General features: G+C 50.7%; 1 protein-coding gene across 1 annotated transcript; it reads left to right on the top strand.

The window, feature by feature from the left end:
• The first annotated feature begins 2,007 nt into the window (after positions 1-2,007).
• LOC118996277 (pancreatic lipase-related protein 2-like) lies at positions 2,008-20,068 on the top strand. The gene is made up of 12 exons (XM_037059575.1): positions 2,008-2,071; positions 3,859-4,013; positions 5,207-5,332; positions 7,350-7,484; positions 8,123-8,234; positions 9,139-9,258; positions 10,547-10,666; positions 13,725-13,843; positions 14,318-14,447; positions 16,065-16,176; positions 17,239-17,406; positions 19,931-20,068. The coding sequence occupies exons 1-12, from the start codon at positions 2,023-2,025 to the stop codon at positions 19,992-19,994; spliced, it is 1,410 nt and encodes a 469-aa protein (XP_036915470.1). The 5' UTR covers positions 2,008-2,022; the 3' UTR covers positions 19,995-20,068.
• The last annotated feature ends 602 nt before the right edge of the window (positions 20,069-20,670 follow it).

Here is a 20,670-nt window from a genome sequence, read left to right as displayed (position 1 = left end):
TTGTAGTCATTTCTGTGACCCTGGCACTCAGCACGGACACGTGTAACAGTGTGGGTGAGTCTCAGAGGCCTGTCGTGTGAAAGAAGCAGGACACCAAGGAGCACGTGCCGCACGACCCCGAATCTCTGCCTTACAGTGATGGGCACCGCTGGCCCCGTGTCTTGGGTCTAGGGCTTCCATTCAGCCTAATGCCGCCATAACGGCCTCCTCAGTGGGGTCCTTTACATGCCTTTGACTCAATCCCAAGCTGCTCAATCCCACACCTCTGGGGGCAGCAGGGTGACAACATTAGGCTTGGGTATTCAGGTACAGGTGACCCCATTCAGGCTTCCTCGTCCCTTTACCATTTCCACAAACCTTGACGAGGCCATTTTTCTATCATTGAAACCCTCGGGAAACTGCCGGTGACTGGAGTGTGCCCAGGGTTGATCAGAGGGCGGGGGGTGAATGAGTGGCAACAGGAACGCTCCCCGAGCTGCCGGTGGGAGTCGACGCAGGTGCAGCCCCTTAGGAAAAGTGTTCAGCAGGCACCCACCCCAGGACCCGGGCAGTTCCACTCCTGGGGACAAACCTGAGCAAAGGCATGCACGTGTGTACCAAAAACGTGTGCTAGACTAGAACGTTCCTAGCAGCGTCACTCATAATTGTCCCAAACGAAACAGAGCCCACACGGGTAAACCAGCTGTGATCCCTTCGCACAGAAATACATCAACTCGGCGCAGCAACGAGAAGGAAGCCGCTACCGACACAAGTAACAACACGGTGAATCTCAAAATCCTGACTAATGATTCCATTTATAGGCAATTCTAGAACAGACCAAACTAATCTATGGTGCAAGATACCAGAGCACTGTCATGGGGCGGGGGAGGGGTTAGAAGGACCATGAGAGAGACTTCTGGATGCTGGGAATGCGTTATATCCTGACCTGGAGCATATAGAAAGGAGTACACATTTGTCAGAGCTCATTCAACCGCACTGAAGTTTAATAAGACCCATGCACTCTGGCGTGTCTAAAGTACCTGTCGATTGAAAAATGGCCGAGCGGCAGCTGGTGGTTCAGAACCCAGGCCTGCCCTCCTCTCCACAGCGAAGGAAAGAATCCACCCACCTCCACCTTCTTATCTCTGGGCCAAGGGTGCGGCTCAGACACGCTTTGAAAGCAGACTATTTTTTTTTTCTAAACAAAGCTATATTCAAGCAGTGTTTGTTCCATTCTCCCTCGGGCAACAGGGTTGCCTTTGTGTTTATCCTCTGTGTGGGTTCTTAGGAGGGCTGCTCTCCACCCACCCCACCTCCAAAGTAGAGGAGACGTGTGTGTCATCCCAAACAGGCACGTCCCAGGGGCAGCACGCCTGCAGACGGCCCGTGTCTGCCCCGAACGTCGGGCAACAAGGAGGGCTCGAGTTTCTGAAGGGGTTTGGAACAGGGGGCTTGATGCCTCGCTGTCGTCACCTGTCGTCACCTGCGGAATGTGATCCTTTGACAGCTGAACCTGTAACTTCAGACCAGCAGGGGCCTTTCCTACCCCCAAAGTCCATTTTTCTTTCCCCAAATAGCACTCTGTAAACGGCCCTGCTCCCAGACTCAGCCGGCTGTATGTGTTTATGATAACCTTGGGCCAAAGCACACTTATCTCTCCTCCGTGTCCTTTCCTACAAGGAGTCCAAAGGATAAAGCCTGGTTATAAAAGGCCACGGGCAGCCGGTGGGCTGAGTGGAGCCCCGACATCGCACGGTAATTCACGGCCCTGGGCAGGCAGGGAGCGTGGCAGGGTCCGGGGCTGCCCACGAAGCCACTGCACTGGGGAGACCCTGAGTCTGGGTCCTGAAGAGGTGCTGCCCCACTCTCTGTGTGTGGGGAAGGCCTCAGCCCCAGTGTCCCAGCCTTTGGGGAGCGCCCACCAGGGCCCCAGCACTGAGCTTCTGTTCCTCTCACCATCCCTGGTGTGTTCTGGGCCACCTGCCCTGCCCGGGCTCAGGGGCTGTCCTCATTGTCTGTGTGTCTGTGTTCTCCTCCTTGTAGATGCTGCTCTCCTGGACCATCGGCCTCATCCTCCTGGCCACAGTCAGAGGTGAGGATGCTGTCACTGTCCCTTTGGGGAGACAGTGACCGAGCCTGGGCTGGCCTTTGGGTGACGCAGTTAGTGGCATCGTGATTATTACTGTCATAATAGTTAATGGCATGAGCATTATCTCAAGAAAAACACAGTCACCACCGTTCAGAGTGTTGACGTGGTGCCAAACAGGGCAATACTTTGCTCATCTACGGCCTCTGCCTGCCCTAACGGTGGGCATCCCCCCAGGTCGCTCCCAGGCACTTTCCTCATCCTTCTTTTCCTCTGAGCTTCCCCTTTGCCCGGCCTCTGCCGCATCCCACCCCTGAGTGTCCAGGCAGCCCCTGCCAGGACTGCCCACCATGCCTCAGAGTCACTTGCCCAGGCTTAGGCTCCATTCCTTACCGCCATCTCCCCACCTTTCCCTGCATGTCCACTGTCATCCAGGATTACAACACGTGTTACCTCGAAGGTCCGCCACCCCTGCACTGCCCACCCCGATCCCCACCTCTCCCAGGCTCTCCTGTCTCTGAGTCACCCAGACTTGGCTTCCCAAAACACCTGCATGGAACATGAGTCCCCACCCTACTCACCAGCTCGGCACCGTCCAGCACCTCCCCACTATCCACCTAACAGCCCAGGCCCCTGCACCTGGCCTTCAAGCCCCTGCATTTGTCAGTCAAGGTCATCTCGATTCCTTCCCTGTTAGATTCCCCATCATTTAGGGCAGGGCTTGTACCTGATCTGTCTTAGCATCTCCGTGTTTAGGAAACTCCCCAATTAAATGTCCCCGGTTCAAATCCTGACTCTGCCATGGGCTGAGATCTTGGGCAGCTTACTCTGTCTCTCTGTGCCTTGGTTTTTCCATCCGTGAAATGGATGTAATTCCTCATTCATGGGCAGCTTGGAGACTTAAAGGGGAAAATACTGGTAAAGCACCAGGGGGTACCTGGTACAGAATAAACAAGTGTTAACTATGACCAGTTTTTGAGCGAATGGCCAACACGGGCACCATCAGTTTAGGAGGTGAGGAAGCCTCCAGATTGGATCATGTCCCCCTGCGGTGACCACTTCCTGTGAAAATGTTTGTGCTGTAGACTAGAGAAAGGACCCGCAGGTGTAGATGTGGTTATTGGGGTTGTCCGTCGCAAGTTTTGAGGCCCTACCATATACAGAGCGATGCAGAAATAAACCATCCCTGGTCTTGAGAAATTTACCTCTTCAGAAAACAACAGGGAAAACCTGAAATGACAGAGAATGACTTGGGGGACAATGTGAGTAAAAGGATGGTGTGAAGACATGCGAATTGGACCACAGCCATGAACGGCTGCTGTGCATGTGGGCTGTGCCGGGCACAGTGCAGACGTCAGGACACATTAAGCAGCATCACAGGGACCGAATAAACACTCGATGCTGGATGAATACATGCAAAGGGCCATCGGGGCTTCCTGGAAGAGGCAGTTTTAAGGTAGAAGATTCCCAGGGGCTCCCAGCCATTCCCCCACTGGCCTGACGGTAAGGCTTAAACCTCATTATGAGGTTTCCAGCCCCTTTCCCCCAGACCCTCTGACTCAGAATCTCTGAGGGAGGGGCTGGGAATGTGTATGTGTGACACACCCATTCACCCCAGCCACCGGGTGATTCGTGTCCCCATGGAACTTGGGGAACACTGAAAGCAAGGGAAGCACGAGTGGGGGTCTCAGCTGGCCCTGGCCGCACCATGACACATCGCCCTGGAGGGCTGAGGTGACAAAGCTCCTTTCCAGAACCTTGAGAGTGTCTGTGTGTTGCTCTTTGTGCCCCAGGAAAGGACATCTGCTACAGCCCTTTCGGCTGCTTCTCTGATGAGCCGCCATGGACTGGGATCATTCAGCGGCCTTTGAAGTTATTTCCCTGGCCCCCCAAGGACATCGACACCCAGTTTCTTCTGTTCACAAATGAGAATCCGAACAACTTCCAAGTAAGAGCGGTCAGGAAGCGACTGTGGGGTGGGGGTGGGGGACACCTGCCCTGGAGCCCTGACACAGCTGTCTAAAGAGCACTGTGCTGCCGTGGGGTGTTCCAGGTGGTGTCCCGTCCCCAGTGTCTGCTACCTGGCTCTCAGGATCAGAAACCTCCGATGAGGTCTATGGCTGTGCAACCCAGAAACTCACATGTTTCCCACTCTTGTGCTCAGAACTTCCTGATCCTGGGAAGAAGGGGGTATGGGCAGCACTTATCCAGGAGGAAATCCAGGCTTGGTGGGTCTGTCTTCTTCCTGCACTTGGCAGTGGAAGGAGAGAAGCCTCTTGGGGAATGTGGGGGCTGGGGGATGGAAATCCTTCCTGAGGAGCTAGAAGACAGGTGGAGGAAAGGGGACATTTAACCACAAGAGTGAAAAGGTAGGGACTCAGGGAGTAACTTTTAGTCCCCAGAAGGCCTGCCAGGTGGGCACAGGACAGGCTTCCTCCAGGTGAGGAGGAAGTGACCTGGCTGGCAAAGGGGCCTGAACAGACTCCTGGCATGTGGGTGTCAGTTTCCAGGTCCTTTAGGTTCTCTACGCTCCTCACAGCTCCACTGAGTGGGGCTCCCTCCCCACCTGGTGCTTCTGGCCCAGGGGCCCTTCACCTTTTTTGCTCTGGGGCCTCTTCCTCCATGAGGGCCCCTTCTCAGGGTGATGTGTTTACCTGCATAACATAAAATACGTTGGATTACAAAGGAAACCAACTGTATTGAAAAACGGGTATCGGAACATTAAAAAGATATCTATGTGATATAGTCATATATGTGCTGCTTTATTGTTATCTCACTAAATAACAAGATCTAAGGGTTGATCTAATGATTACTATCCCTTGAAATAGTAAAGAAAATACATGATTTTGGGGGATGTCTGCAACAGTGGTAATGTGACATGAAAATATCTTTTATTGGTGACAATGTTGCTATGACAACTGTGCCTAGTTTTCCAATTTTATAATTAGCAGAAATGCTAAGAGGTCCATGAACTTGGACTTTCTGAATCCTACCCTTGAACCCCAGGTTGGGCACTCCTGTTTTAACCCCCCAACTTCATGGGAGCTGAACCTGCGAGCTCAGTCTTGCTAGAAATGGCTCTAACAGGTCTATGGCTTGGAAAGGCCAACATCCAAATCCCTTTTTTTCTGCTTTAACCAGCGGATCTCCCCCACCGACCTAGCCACCGTCAAGGCTTCTGGCTTCCGACTGGACCGGAAGACGCGCTTCATCATCCACGGCTTCATAGACAAGGGGGAGGAGAGCTGGCTGCTGGACTTGTGCCAGGTAGGGGCCCACCCGCCTCACCGGGCCACTCCCTGTGAGACCAGCACCCAGCATACAGGCTCAAACATGGCAGCTTCATTCCCCTGAGATTGGGAAAGGAGATACTCCAGGGACAGAAGGACCCTTCCTTAAAACCCCAAGGGAACCCTGGGTTCTCAGGACCATCCATTGTCAAGTTCTCCCAGCCTACCAACTTCTAGCCAGCCATCTCCTCTTGAGGCTGAAGAGATCCAGAGTCCAAGCAAAAAACCCCAGAAGGCCTGACTGCACAGCTCAGTCGGTGGAAGATACCATGCACCAAAAGGTTGCAGGTTGGATTCCCTGTTAGGGCACATACCTAGGTTGAGGACTGGATCCCCGGTTGAGGCACATTCGAGAAGCAGCTGATTGATGTTTCTCTCTCATATTGGTCTCTCTCTCTTCTTCCCCGCCTCTCAAATTCCTCCCTTCCTCTCTCTCTAAAATCAATAAACATATACTCAGGTAAAGGTTTAATTAAAAAGTTCCAGAAGTGGAGACTACAAATTACCTGGCATTTGTCTCCAGTGGTGTATAGAAACCTCTATATGACATTTAAAAAAAACCCTAAACCCTTTAACCTTACCCTCTGAAGTCCTGCTATCCCATAGAACTTTCTGTGACGGTGGAACCGTTTTATGCCTTCTCTGTCCAGATCAGAGGCCACTAGCCACCTGTGTGCTTACTGAGCACTTGAAATGTGGCGAGTGTGACCAAAGAACTGAATTTTACATTTCATCAACATTAATTAATTTTAAATAACCACATGTGGCTAGTGGCCACAGTATTGCACAGTGCAGTTCTAAAGTTATCACGAATATTAGTAATGAATTATTATTCATAATGTCCACTTCTGGAGGACTTACTATGAGCTGAACACCGACAATCAGCGTCAGTCTTTGTCCCATCTAATTCTCCCAGCAAATTTGTGAGGAAGGTATAGTGATTGTTCCCATTTCCTAGAGGAGGAGATCGAGGCAGGAAGAGTTCAGTACTCGCCCGAAGCTGAATCCAGAGCTGAAATGCAACATCAGGTCTTCTGTCTGTAAGACGCCACAATCCGTGTGTCTACAGAGTTCCTCTGTGGGAGGTGCCCACGGGCGTGACTTCTACCTTAGTCTGCACTGGGGTAGACCTCAGGCAGCTTCTTCCCATGGCTCCTCTGCTCTTCTTGAGGTTAGGGTGTTTGCATGTGTGTCCCCCAGTTACCACGTCAACCTGGACCTGGGAGAGTCAGGGGAATGTGACTCTCAGCCAACCCCTCTCTGCCTCAGTCCTAGCTGCATTCTGGGCCATCCCCAAGTGAACACAGGATGTCAGGGGCCCTTTGGGACATTTATTTGGTCCCTCCAAGGGACCAGTGTCTGTGCTTGGGCAGCACACTGTGGTCCCACCACAGAACATAAAAGGCGCCTGCATCCAGGAGCGGCACAGCCTATCGCAGTCTAAATTTCATCTTGTCCCTCTGGGCCTGAGACCTCCTTCCTGCTGGGAACACGCAAGCAGCTCCCCTGTGGCTTTAACCACCTAGTACAAGAGCTAGCCGACTTTCTATAAAGGGCCGGGTAGTAAATCTGTTAGCATTTGCAGGTCTTAAGGTTTCAGCTCCACTGTGCTGTAGTTGAGAAACAGAGATAGAGCCTATGTAAACAGATGGGTTTGGCTGTGTTCCAATAAAACTTTATTTATAGGAGCAGGCAGGTTTGGCCCTCTGGTAGTAGTTTGCTAAGCCCTGATCTACTATTGACCTGGCTGTGTCAATAACGACCTGGGAGACTTTAGACGAGTCACTCCCTCCATTCCAGGCCTCCGGGCCCACATCAGTTCGGTGGGGGCAAGAGACCCGGGTCCTAGTGACGCCGTGAGAGAGAGGACAAGTGGGGGGACATTAAGGCTCTGACACCAACCAGGTGCTTGATGGGTGTGAAGTCCTGTCTCCGGGATGTGCAACCCGTGCCTCTTAACACATTGGTTTCTCCCTCTTGTTTCTGTCCCCCAGAAAATGTTTAAAGTGGAGGAGGTGAACTGCATCTGCGTGGATTGGAGACACGGGTCCAGGACAGGATACATCCAAGCTGTGCACAACACTCGAGTTGTGGGGGCGGAGACAGCTTACCTAATACAAGGACTGTCGGTAAAACCTTGCCTGGGCCGCATCCGGTGGGGGAGGGGCCGAGAGGGGGCAGGCAAGCTCCGGGGTGCAGCCAGAGGCAGCCTGGGGACCAGTGGGCAGGGGCTGGGCCCAGAAGCCTGGAAGCACAGAGGGGCTTTTCCTAAAATGAAGCTGCAACCTTCCGCCCTCCCTCTCAGTTTCCCGCTATGAAACCATCTTTCCTTGCAGGCTGCTCTGGGGATTCTAGAGCAGGCTGGGCTGTCCAACAGTTCTCAGTGCATAAAATGAGTCCTCATCCTCAGATGAGGGAAAACCCCTGGCAGGCTCCTGGCAGGCCTATCCCGGAGCTCCCCAGAGCAGACAGGCCCAAACCCTGCGGGGACGGGAGGAAGGCCCGCGGTGGGTGCGGATGGAAGCGGCTTCGCTCTGCCCAGGCGGCCTGCAGTTGACTCCAGGGCTGCTGGTCAGCACTGTTGGCCCGCGCACCAGCCTGCGCCGAAGACCCGGAGACTGTGTCAGCCCGGGGCAAAGGTCGCGCTGTCCTAGGCGGTCCTGGAGCCCCTGGGTCGTTCCTCTCGAGACCTGCCCCCATCCCGTTCCCTGAGCCCGGGAGCATCCTCGAGGTAGCCTGACGGGGCTGACACACCATCCTTCCGCAGACCGAGATGGATTACAGCCTCGAGAACGTGCACCTCATCGGCCACAGCCTGGGCGCACATGCAGCTGCGGAGGCGGGCAGGAGGCTGGGGGGCCTCGTGGGCAGGATCACAGGTAGGGGACACACGCACGGGTCCTGCCGCCTGTGGGCGGTGGAAGCCCAGGCATTTGCACTTCCCACGGCCAAGGGCGCCCCTACTGGCCCTCTGGGAACTGATTTTAGAAGCTGCCCGGGCGAGTAAAATATAATTGCCCATGTATTTTCATGTGAATTACAAAATATGTGTATATGATTATAAATGAAAACACGTTTATAAAAAAAAGAAAAATATAACTAGCACATGAAACCCTTGACTTTGGGATTATTATTGCTAGAGTGTGGCAGACTTTTAAAAAGTGAAATGTTTTTTTCCTTTTTAACACAAATACATACTGATTGTCTTTGCTGTGTCAAACACAAGCAGAAAATCGAAGGGCCTAGCTGAGACCTGCCTTAGAAGGCACTCAGAAAATACTAAGAATGAAGGAATGAAGGAATGAAGGAGTGAATCACTAGACAAAATGAAGGCACACAAGAATTAGCCAAGTTTGTATTTAATTTTCCAGTTTAATGAATATCCTCTTTGCTCTGGGCACTGTACTAGGCATTGGGTGAAGGTTAAGGGGATTAACAGTTATGTTTAAGGAGAATTTTTCTGTTTGCAAAGTTCTTTCTCTTACCCCTTTGCACGGGGTTTTCACAATAACCCTGTGAGGTAGGTTGCTGTTACTCCCACTTTCTGGATGAGGAAACTGAAGCTCAGGGAGGACAGACGCTTGAACTTGAGCAAACCTGGGCTAGAATGTAGGTCACTGCGGCCTGTGTACCATGATCCCTCCACTGTCTGCATCTCTTTGAAGATGAGCGGGCACAGCCCCTGCTTCCAGCAAAAGTCCTCATGGATTCTGTAGGTACAGCGGTTAGAACCTGCTTTGTCATAGAATATGGCCTCACTGTCCACCCTGCCCCCCCTTTCAGGACTGGACCCAGCAGGGCCATGCTTCCAGGGCACACCTGAGGAAGTCCGGCTGGACCCATCTGACGCCCTGTTTGTAGATGTGATCCACACAAATTCTTTGCCCCTCATCCCTTTCCTAGGTGAGTTCCTTGCTGCATCTCTCAGTGACCTGGGCTGTAACTGGTAAGAGTAGATCCAGTAACCCCCCCACACACCCCCCCCACATCCCCACACACACATACACTGTAGGGGTGGTACACAAGAAAATGGTTAACTACAGGAATAACTTAGACACTCGCCACTTAGAGTGGGTGCCAGCCACAAGTAAACAGCCAGTGCCGGCCTGGTATGGCCACAGATGGACCCTACCCCCCACCCCAAAAACCCACTTTTCTAGCCTATGGAAGCTTGTTGCTCAGTCTTCAAACCCCTCACTCTTCCCTGGCCTGCCACTATCCAGAGAGGCAGATGTGTGTATTGTTGATGCCTGACCTGTAGTTGCAAAATGCAAAGTTAACCTTTGAATGTTTTGCTTACTACTTTTGTGAAAGCTTTGGTTATAGTCTGTGCTGTTGGAAATTAAATATATTCCTTTATTTAATTCCTCTAAAACCAAATGGGGGGATTGTTTTTGTTTTTTTAGTTTAAATAAATTAAAATTTTAAAATAACTAAATAAAGTTATGTAAAGAATAAATAATAAATAAAATCCATGTTCTTTTTCTATATAACTATTTTCTTATGCAACAGGTCATGAAATATGCCAATAAAGGATATGTTTTTAATAATGACGATAATTACCATGAGCTGCCTCCAACATTTGTACACAGTAGCTCATTAACTATAGTAACAACCCCGAAAAGTGAGCATTGTTATTATTTCCGAGCTGAGGAAACGGAGGCTCAGAAAGCTCCAGTAATTACCCAAGATCGTGGAGTGTGTAAATAGGACCTGGATGTGGTCACAGGTCTGGGTGCTTAAAAAGGCCAACGCACCCAGCCATTGTGCGGGGCTCTCAGCATAACAGTGTAGTGGTAGGTGGTCTCAACACAGCAGTGTAACTAGAAATCAAACTTTTTAAATGAATGAGGTCACAGAAATTGTACCAGTCCCAATACGTGTCTGCTGATGCATAATGGCATCAGGGTGTATCAGAATTCTCCAGGGCCTCCCACACAGACAGACAGACAGACAGAGACACATGCAGATACACAGGTGCGCATGCTCCCTTCCCTCCTACCTCCTTCCTCCTTGTCTTCCCAAGTGCTCATCTTTGAGAATGTTTAGCAAAGCCAGACAGGGCGGCTATGCTGAGGGGGGATTCGTGAACACTCTTGCACTGGGTGGAAGGAGTTGGACAATCTCTGGGGCCATGGCCTCGCCTTGGGACTGCTTTCTGCTCTGCTCACCTCGGCTTCCAATGTTTCAGGTTTTGGAATGAGCCAAAAGGTGGGCCATCTGGATTTCTTTCCAAATGGAGGAAAGGAAATGCCTGGATGTCAGAAAAATATCCTTTCCACCATCATTGATATAGACGGACTATGGGAAGGTATGTACACTCGAAAAGCAAGACAGCAGCTGCCCTGCTCCAGGGGGAAAGCAGAATTCGTGGTCTGGCCCTCATGGTACCGAGTTCGCCACGCCTGCAGGGTACTCGTTCTGTTCCAGGCATTTTCAGAACAGGGCCCTGAGATTGTTCCTCTGCCTGCCCCCATTTTTCAGATGAAGAAACTGGATCAGAAAAGGTATAGAACTTGCCCAAGACCCCCTTATTTTGAAGCCCAGTTTCTTGTTGCAAAGACCTGACCTCATATCCCAGCCTGGGTCATCTCCCCCCTTACCTGGAGGCAGAGATATGAGCTGAACAGGCTCACTGACAAATACCCAGCCCCAGCCTTGCGCCCCCTCCCCCATCCTACCTGTACTGCTTGCTTCTTAAAGGGTACATGCAAAGACTTAGAGGGCTTTGATTTTTCTCTCCCTTGGCTGCTGTCAGGTGCTAGGACTGGATGTGGACTGAGCTGGTAAGAAGACCAAGTCGGGGTGTGCTCTGTGGGTTCAGGAAGCACATGCGTGGAGGGGGAGGCCTGGCTGTCTGGGGCGGACGAGCCTCGTGTATGTTGATGTCAGAAACATCCAAACCTGTAGAAAATTTGTATGAGTTTATTTGAGCCAAACTGACAAAAACTGCTGGGAAGTAAAGTCTCAAGGGACTGAGAAAATGCTCTGGAGAAGGGCAGTTTTGCAGCCTTTTTTATACATTGGAATCAAAGAAGGGGACCTAAGGGGGTCACATGAAACCTGTTGGTAGATTAAGGGGGAGAGATAAAGCAAACTGGGAAAACTATGGAATCACATAAAAAGTAAAACAGAGAAGCACATACTTCTTTTACATTTGGCGGGTGCAGAAGAGTTGATGCTCAGCAGTCACAGCAAACAGGGGTGGTATTGGGGGAGCAGGATAACAGTGAGGGGTTCTGTGGTCTGGTGCTCTGGTGGTGGGGGATGCTCTGCGGGGTCTAGAAAAGATTATTCTGGCATTTTAAGTGCATGTTACCCTAGTTGCAAAAAGAAAATAGGTTCAGTGAAGGAAACTACAGGCCCGGGACGGGACTACCACCATGACCTGCTTTTAGGAAGGAAGTTTTACGTTCAGACCATCCCATGTGGTAACTTTTGGTGTCTGAGTTTATAAGGCCACCATGCAAGTCTCTCCTGAGCTTGTCAGGTTTAGTGGATGGCCCCTTTGTCATCACAGGTGTGTCTCCATATATCCGAGCAGGCTCTGTCCCCCTAATTTCAGGTGACTTGCAGCACCCTCTCCATTAGCTGCCCTAGCCTGGCCTTTGCTCTGTTCCTGTTGCTTCTCCCGTGAGCCCCAACTTCATCTCCTCCCTGGAAATGGGGCCTTTGAGTCTGTGGTCATTTCATCTGAGCATTTGATGTTCTGAGCTGGGCATTTCCCAAAGCCAGGGACTGTGTCCTGTGCATCCCAGACACCCCAGAACCCTGCTCAGGGTCTGACCAAAGGCAAGCGCTCAGTGCAGTTCATTCCACTGAGCTGAGCAGCCTTCGTGGCCTTTTAATATCCCATGTGCTGAATGTGAAAGAGTAGAGTGTACAAAGCCACAGCCTGCACCCGCCAGCTGTGAGTGCAGCCTTTGACCTCCTCTCTGCTCAGCGCCAGGTAACTCCGGGGAAGACATGACTGCTCCACCCCCCGAAGGAACAGCAGAGTCACAATGAGGGCTGCCCCCTCCCAGAAGTGACTGAACAGGGCACACATAATAGAAAGGAGCCCAGGTTTAATTAAAGAGGCAATTTAGCACGAACAAGCCCATGCACACTGGAGTGTGCCTCTATTGTGTGGGCCTCCGAGTCACCCGGCGCTGGGCGAGGAGGAACAATGAAATCCCCTTGCTCCTCTATTAGGGGATCCCTGGGCAGCAATTTTGGATGAAAGAAACAATTAAGTTTGAAATAGGTTGTGTCGTCTGGTAATGAGCATTGGTTTGGGGCACTAACCGGCTTGGCTGGAAGTCACTGGGCCGTGGGCAGGCAGAGCCGCAGGCTGTGGTGAGCTAATCCCCTGGCACAAAGGGGACCTGTCTTTTCTCCATGGGTGGTGGATGAAGCCCACCAGACCCCCCAAGAAGTGGTCCCCAGGTATGTCTGAGGTCACTGTGGGTCACGCCATGGGAAGTTCTGTACCAAGTAGCTGGAGAGACCAAACAAATGATTTTGTGAACAAGAGGACTTTGATTTAAAGAAAAAAATAGTAAATAAAATGCAGTGGAAGAGTGGCCAGATGGCCATGGTGCCCTTGGTCTCCCGAGCTTTTTGACCTTGTGCCTGGAATAGTGAGGAGGAGGAATTTCTCAGCCCCAGGCCATAAGCGCAGAAAGGCTGGGTTCCTTCAAAAGGCCTGTCTGGTGAGGCCCGGAGTTTTCAAACTGTGGCCCTCGGGCGGAAGGCCACCTCCCACAGCTGCAGTTAGCCTTCGGGGTGACAGGTTATTCAATGGGAATGCATTGCAATTATTAAAGCATGAGCATGTTTTTATGTGAAAGTCAAGATGCTGGTTTCTGATGAAAGATTGGAAGACCAAGGAATCTGGGCCCTAACACTCGACAATGGCTGACCTATGGAAGAGTTCTTTTTAAACTGATCGCTGTTCTCTCTCTTCCTCCCTCTCTCTCTCTTCTCTCTCTATATTTTTTCACCCCACCTCACCCTCATGCCCCTAGCCCTCATTGTTCATTTATGTCCAATGCCTGGCCCCTGGAGGCTTGGACAAACAGGCCTTTTTAGAACTTGTCACTGTCCAGCCCTTGCCCAAGCCCGAGTAGGTCCCCCTCAGCAAATGTAAGCATGGTAGGATAGTAAAGCAACTCTAGCCAAACACCAGTGTTAAACGAGTCCTCAGATTTCCCGCTTGTCCCTAAGTATGTCAAAGTCAGTGACAGAAACTTTAAATGGTGACCCAGGCATTCAGGAATGCTGACACCCACCTGTGAAATGTGGTGGCAATTTCTTACTCGGTCAGAAAGGGTCAAGCTTCTCACGTGACATGCTCTCATGAGCTCTGGTGGCTTTTACTTCCTCAGGAACCCGAAACTTTGCAGCTTGCAATCACCTGAGGAGCTACAAGTATTACGCAAGCAGCATCCTCAACCCCAGTGGCTTCCTGGGCTACCCCTGTCCATCCTACGAGCAGTTTCAGGAGGTGGGTCACCCCAGCGCCCGGGGAAGGTGTTGCTGGTGGCTCCATTGTTGTTGGTTTTGTCCTTGTGGCTTGGAACAGCACAGAAATGTAACTGCATGACTAATAAGAGCAGCTACTGGTAATGCTGAGCCTTGCAAAGGCTTGCACATTCCTTCCAGGGGCAGGGTGGGCGGGAGGTGGATGGCAGAGGCTTGCCTGGGCTGGGCCATCCCCAGACCCTCAACTTTTCCTTCTGAAAAATTCTCGAAGGGTGCATGGATGGCATGGGAAAAATGAATGCATGCATACAGTCATCAGTGGGTGGGGGGTAGAATGGATAGATGAATGGAAAAATGGTTAGGTAGATGAGAGAATGGATGAGGGATGGGGGGTGGGAGGTGGCAGGGTGGATGGGAAGAGGAACTAATCCATTGAGTAATTGAGTGGTTGAGACAAAAGCCAACCACTCACAGACAAATTATTTTTTTCCATTAGAGCGACTGTTTCCCTTGTCCAGCCGGAGGATGCCCCAGCATGGGACACTATGCGGACCAGTTTCCGGGGAAAACCAGAGCCGTGGGACAGACGTTTTTCCTGAACACAGAAGAGAGTGGCAACTTCACTAGTAAGTTTCCACTTTGCCCATTTAAAACTTGCAAATAAATTTGAAGTTGCAAATAATGTTAAAAGGTGGATCGACCTTACTCATTAGGACCCTGGGTAGCAACGGAGAGAAACCCCACTGTAACCTGCTTATGCTAGAGGGACAGTGGAGTGGCACTTGTCTGGGATCTCCTGTTCTCCCCTGTAACCAATAATCCCAATCAGTAGAAGAGGTGCGGTGAGTGGCCCAGCCTGGGTCGCATGTCCCCCCAACCCTGTGTCAACCTTGTGTAATTGATACACAACCAAATATACATAGCCATTCAAAAAAGGAGATAAGAAACCTCTCAGGCAGGTTAAGTGACAAAGCAAATAGCAAAACAACATGTAATGTGCCATGGATGAGCCAGGGTCCCTGCAGGAAACGGAACTCACCCAGGTGTTTCATGTGAGGAGACCTCATTGAAGGGCCTGCTTTTGGAGGTGTGGAGGAGGGTAAGGGAACAAACCAGGGATGCCGAGGCTCCCAGAATCTAGTGGCCGCGGGGCCCCTGGAATGGGGTGGCCTCAGAGAGGAAGCCAGTTACTGCCAGACACCTGGCGCTAGAGCAAGCAGGGTACACAGGAGCAAATACCTCCGTCTCCCCCCTCCCGCCTTCCGCCCTCCTGTGCAAACCCCTCATGGGCTGATCCCAACAGAGAGCCCGTGGCACGGGTTCCAGGAGAGGTTAATTTGGAGGGCAGGACAGGACAGAGAAGGGCCGTGGATTGTCTGGTGTGGGGATGGGTGGAGAGAACAGAGTATAATGGTGCATGCTATTTACGGAAGGGGGGAGAAGCCTATAGTTTTGTATATTCATACATGTGTGTGTAAATGCTCATAGAAAGCTCTAGATTGGGGGATCTCAACCTTGGCTCTGTTGACATTGGGGTTTGGATAATTTGTTATTGGGGGCCAGGGGGCTGTCCTGTGCATTGTAGCGTGTTCAGCAAATCCATGGCCTCTACCAGGGAGATACCAGTCGCCCCCACCACCCACCCACCCCACTCCCTTGGTGTGACGATCCGCAATGTCTCCAGACAGAGCCAAATGTCCTTCTCGAGAAGCAAAGTCACCCCTGGACTTCCTAAGTGTAGAGACCAGACTGGTGACTTCCAGGAAGCACCTGAGATGGAGGGCAGGTAGATGGGAGACTGATGAAGGCGTCCCCTTGTTATTTCTTTAATTTATCTGGGTGGTTTTCCGTGGAGAATATGTCCATTGCATGGCAAAATAACAAAAATAAAAAAAGAGAACAGTAAGCGATGTATCCAAATGTCAGAGCCCCAGACACCCCCTCAGCCTGGGGACTGGCTGGTGCGGCGACGTGCAGCACAGGCACACGGGCAGAGCAGCCCGCCACGCGGCTGGACTGGCAAGAGACCGTGCTGGACCGTAACACTTCCATGCCCGAGTCCCTCTCCCCCGCCCAGAATCCGGAGGCCTGGGGGCCTGGCTTCACTGAAGGTAACCATTAGTCACATTGTCCCTTCACTCACACTCTCAGGGATTCAGAGCTGGGAATGACAGTGCCTCCACAGGGTCACTTTTTCCAACGGGATGAGTTCGTTGAACGGGTTCATTCCTTTCTTTGCACAGGTTGGAGATACAGGGTCTCAGTCACTCTGGCTGGGAAAGAGAAAGTGAGTGGGTACATCCGGATCGCTCTCTACGGAAGCAACGGAAACTCAAAGCAATATGAGATTTTCAAGTAAGTTTGAGAGTAAAGTGAAATGGCCATGCTTTCCCCAACAGATTATTTGTAAAATACCGGACATCAACTGCTTTATAAATCCAGCCACCTATTACGCAGAGCCATGGAATCCTGGAATGCAGAGCCAGAAGGAAGTCTTAGCATCTAGTTCAGTCACGCCAGATGAGAAGAGTGATGCCCAGAGAGGAAGAACTCACTATCTTTAAAAATTTTTTATTCATTGATTTTCAGAGAGGAAGGAAGGAGAGAGAGAGAGAGACATTGATTTGTTGGTCTACTTATTTTATGCATTTATTGGTTGGTTCTTACATGTGCCCTGACTGGGGATCGAACCTGCAACCTTGCTGTATCAAGACGATGCTCTAACCAACTGAGCTACTCCGCCAGGGCCAGAGTTTGCTATGTTAAATGCTGACGCCTTTTGATTGTCAATCACTGCTTCCTTCCTGCTTGGGTTTTGGGAATGGCGCATTCTCCTTAGACAAGGCACATTTATAAGGCAACTCCTTTCTGTCAACACACACCCTCCTCACACTGCCAGAGTCTTGTCGCTGTGACTGCCTCAGCACCTAGCTTTTGCTGGGCATGTGAGCTGCTCAGTAAAAATATCTTGGATGAATGTATAACTGTGCTGCAAAATTAGATTCTGATTTTGCACTAACTTTACATAATAATTCTCACATTAAGTTAGAGTTCTCTAACAACTTCCTATGCTCCATGTGAGATGCCTACAGATGACCTCTGCTGAACCGCATGCATCTTTAAACATAAGACGTAAGGAGTCCTGTGGTGAACTTAGAGAGTTAATATCCCACCCCAAATATTCAACTTCCCTCTGGGTACCAATTAAAACAGTGGAAACGTAGAGTCCAGTATTTCTTAAAGGTGTGTTCTCCACAAATACATTTGTGTTTTAGCAGTCCCTGGGTGTGGTGAAGTCATTGAAGGTATTTGCAGAACACCCGCACCAGCAGCCATAATTTGGAGAAATAGTAGGTGGCTGACATTGCAGGTGCGTGTCTCTCCAGCTGGTGGAACATTTTGTGTCTCTGCTTTCAGAGGGTCCCTCAAACCGGATGCCAGCCATGCACGTGACATTGATGTGAACTTCAGTGTTGGAAAAATCCAGAAGGTGAAGTTCCTCTGGAACAAGCACATGATAAGTATCTTCCAGCACAAACTGGGGGCTTCCCAGATCACAGTGCAATGTGGCGAAGACGGGACTGAGTACGTATCTTTTTTCCCCACCTAAGTCTCATTTCTGTATTTACCTGTCTGTCCATCCACACAGATATACATGCACACGTTGAATCACCCAGCCGCCCTTCTATGCATCCATCTCTCCAGGCCTTCATTCATCCCTTTCTGCCCTTCCATTTAACCACCTATCTATCCACTTACCCCTCCAGCCGTTCATCTACCCAGCTATTCATCTCAGCTCTCCATCTGGCCATCTGATTTACTTTGAAAAGTCAGACATCATTTTCTTAGAGCCAAATTCAACTGGGCAGGAGCAACGCATTAGTTCTAAGGCATAGATGGAAGCAACAGGAAAATGTAGGGCTGTTTTCCTTGCACAGTAAGGAAATCACCTGGGCAGTAGTAGTAGGGAACCTCTGAGTTAACATCAGTCGGAGTGTGTTTATTAATACACATTGTTTGGTTTGGAGACTCTGACGTGGCAGGAGTATGGAATAGACTGTGTTCAGATCCGGCTCAGTGTGGCAAGCTCTTCTCTTTCTGACGGAAGAGAATCTCACTTGGCAAGAGCTGGGGAAAAACATAACAGTGTTTAAAATATGGAAAGAAAGGCTATGAAAGGCAACCTCAAAGGAAGATAGGAGAAAATAGCGGGATGTTAGCATCGGAAGGAAACTTAGGGATCCCCTTTCAAATGCTCTCACTTGAAGATGAGGCGAGTGAGATTCGGAGTCAAGTGACTTGTCTAAGGCCACATAGGAAAGCTAGGAGGAAGAATATTGGGCTTCAAATTGTTTTCAAAAAACACACGCCAAGCTCTTGCTCAGCTGCGTGACCAAACGCTGCTGACGGTACACAGTCCTGTTGCTTATTCCCAGGCGTGTCGTCGGTGGGATCAGATGTCACCAAGGCTGTGCCGTTACTGAGTAGACTCTAGAGCAGAGGTTGAGACATGGGGCGCAGCCGGGACTTGAACCCCAGTCCTCGGACCTCCAATGCAGCCCTCTTCCTACTGTCCAACACACACCCTCCTCCCACTGCACGTGAAGTCTGGGGCCAGCGTCTTGTCACTGTGACTGCCTCAGCTCCTAGCTTTTGCTGGACGTGTGAGCCGCTTGGTAAAAATGTGTTGGATGAATGCATAACTGTGCTGTAGAATTAGATTCTGATTTTACACTAATTTACATAATAACTCTCACATTAAGTTAGACCGTCCAGCCCACACAGCTGGTGCGGCATTGAGGAGCCCATGAGGCCTGGCTGTGGACTGCACTGTCCAACCCCACTGTCTCTAGGCAGGGGTGAGGGTGGAGTTACTGTTTCCACATGCAGTACAGTTTACACGCTGTCTATCCCAAATACCAAAGTCCTCCCTCCAGAAGAGGGCTTCCTGGTCAAGGAGCTGCTTCTGAAGCTGAGCCCTGAGGGAGGCTTGCTGGGTTAACCATCCCCTTGCAGCCAAAGACGCCTGCAGGAAAGGGAGGGGCCAGAGTGCCCTGCATCTCATGGCTGGTTGGCTGCCCCACCTGAGAGGCTCCGCCCTCTTCAGGAGTGGCATCCCTTTGTGAGCAGTCCACACCCTCACCCCAACATCGTTATTGAGATACAGTTTTTATACCACGTGTTCACTTGTTTAAAGTGGGTACTTTGCTGACTTTGAGTATATTTACAGTGTTGTGTAATTACTTCTACAATCAATTTTAGAGCATTTCATTGCCTCCTTCCCCAAGTCCCACACCCATCAGCCAGCACCCCATAATCCCCCATCCCTTTTCTGCAACTCCAGGCAACCTGTTTTCTGTCTCTCTAGATTTATTTTCCTGTTCTGGACACTTCATATAATGGAGTCACATGATGTGTAGTCCTTTCTGACTGGCTTCTTTCTCATAGCAAAATGTTTTCTAGATTCATCTGTGTTGTATCATGTATCAGTACTTTCTATTGATTGTCTAATAATATGCTATTATGTGGCTATACCACACTTTATTTGCCCATTTTCCAAACATGAGGGTTGTTTCCACTCTGGGGCTATTAGGAATAATGCTCTTGCAAACCTTCATGTTCACCTTTTTCACCTTTTTCTGTGGACATATGTCCTCAGTTTTCTTGGGTGTGTGCCTAGGAGCGGAATTGCTGGGTTATGTGATTAGAAGAACTGCCCAGCTGTTTTCCCAAGCAGCTGCCACGCTTTCCAAGCCCAGTAGTATCCGAAAATGCGGCAGGATTTTAACTCTTGGGAAAGTCTCCTCTGGACAGGCTGAGGTGCTCCTGGCCCCTGAGTTCATGGCCAGGCCCAAAGCTGCAGGCTCCCTGGAGACCCCTTTGGTTTTGTAAATCCTTGGTGTGACATAGCTCATTGGTGCTCTTGTTAATGGGCCATGGGAGGGGAGGGAGTTCCTTACAGGGTTTTGCTTAGTGAGAATCACGTGGACTCTGCCTGGCACAGCAGAGCCTTTCGGTCAAAAAGAATTTCAGGGGTTGGCTAAATGCCGTTTACTTGTCTGAGCTCACGTTTCCCCAAGCCTCACCCTGAACATGTTCCCTTCTGCAGGTATCGTTTTTGTAGTGGTGACACCGTGAAAGAAGACGTTTTACAGTCTCTTTACCCTTGTTAAAAATGCCCTCGCCCTGGCTGCTGTGGCTCAGTGGATTGCGTGCCATCCTGGGAACCGAAGGGCACATGCCTGGGCTGTGGAGCCAGGCCCCCAGTAGGGGGCGTGCAAGAGGCAACCACACACTGATGTTTCTCTCCCTCTCTTCCTCCCTTCCCTTCCCCTCTCTCTAAAAATAAATACATAAGATCTTTAAAAAAAAGGTGATTTAAAAGAAGTTTGGTTCCCCCCGCCCCCGGATCTTCATGCTAACAATGTTTCATGCCCTTGGGTTGACACCAAGGGGTGAGTGTGACATGCTCCATGCACTGCAGCCACATTCGGGAGTAATTTTGGGGACTGGAGCCCAGGTGGCTACAGGCCAAGCCCGGAACCTCCCACCGCCATCCCTTGCCACAACCTCCCTCAGGACGCTGTGTGCGGCCTGTTCTAATGCGGACCAGGAAGTTCTGTCCTGTTCGAACAGCTCATCACTACCTCCTCGTGTTGCCTGCCCAGCTTTTAGCGTCCTGGGGAAGGGAGCTGACCCTGCGGGAAAGCAGCTGGTGTGGTGTGCGCACCTCTGAGCCCTTGTTATTTACGTTGCACCGGCCTGCGCCGTGGAGGAACAATGGCTTAAAAACGACGTTAATACACACACAGCACAAAACGCCAATGACCCAGAAGGGTATTCTCACAC

This window comes from Sturnira hondurensis, unplaced genomic scaffold, assembly GCF_014824575.4.
Source record: "Sturnira hondurensis isolate 20B ecotype Veracruz unplaced genomic scaffold, ASM1482457v3 Scaffold0011253, whole genome shotgun sequence".
Taxonomy (NCBI): Eukaryota; Metazoa; Chordata; class Mammalia; order Chiroptera; family Phyllostomidae; genus Sturnira; species Sturnira hondurensis.
The sequence above is the reverse complement of the archived record's forward strand: the minus strand, read 5'-3'. Positions and strand labels throughout refer to the sequence as shown.

Coding starts and splice junctions, on each gene's coding strand:
- LOC118996277 (XM_037059575.1), top strand. CDS start 2,023: ATGCTGCTCTCCTGGACCATCGGCCTCATCCTCCTGGCCACAGTCAGA. Junction 8,235..9,138: donor CCTCGTGGGCAGGATCACAG/GTAGGGGACACA, acceptor CCCCCCTTTCAG/GACTGGACCCAGCAGGGCCA. Junction 17,407..19,930: donor TGTGGCGAAGACGGGACTGA/GTACGTATCTTT, acceptor TCCCTTCTGCAG/GTATCGTTTTTGTAGTGGTG.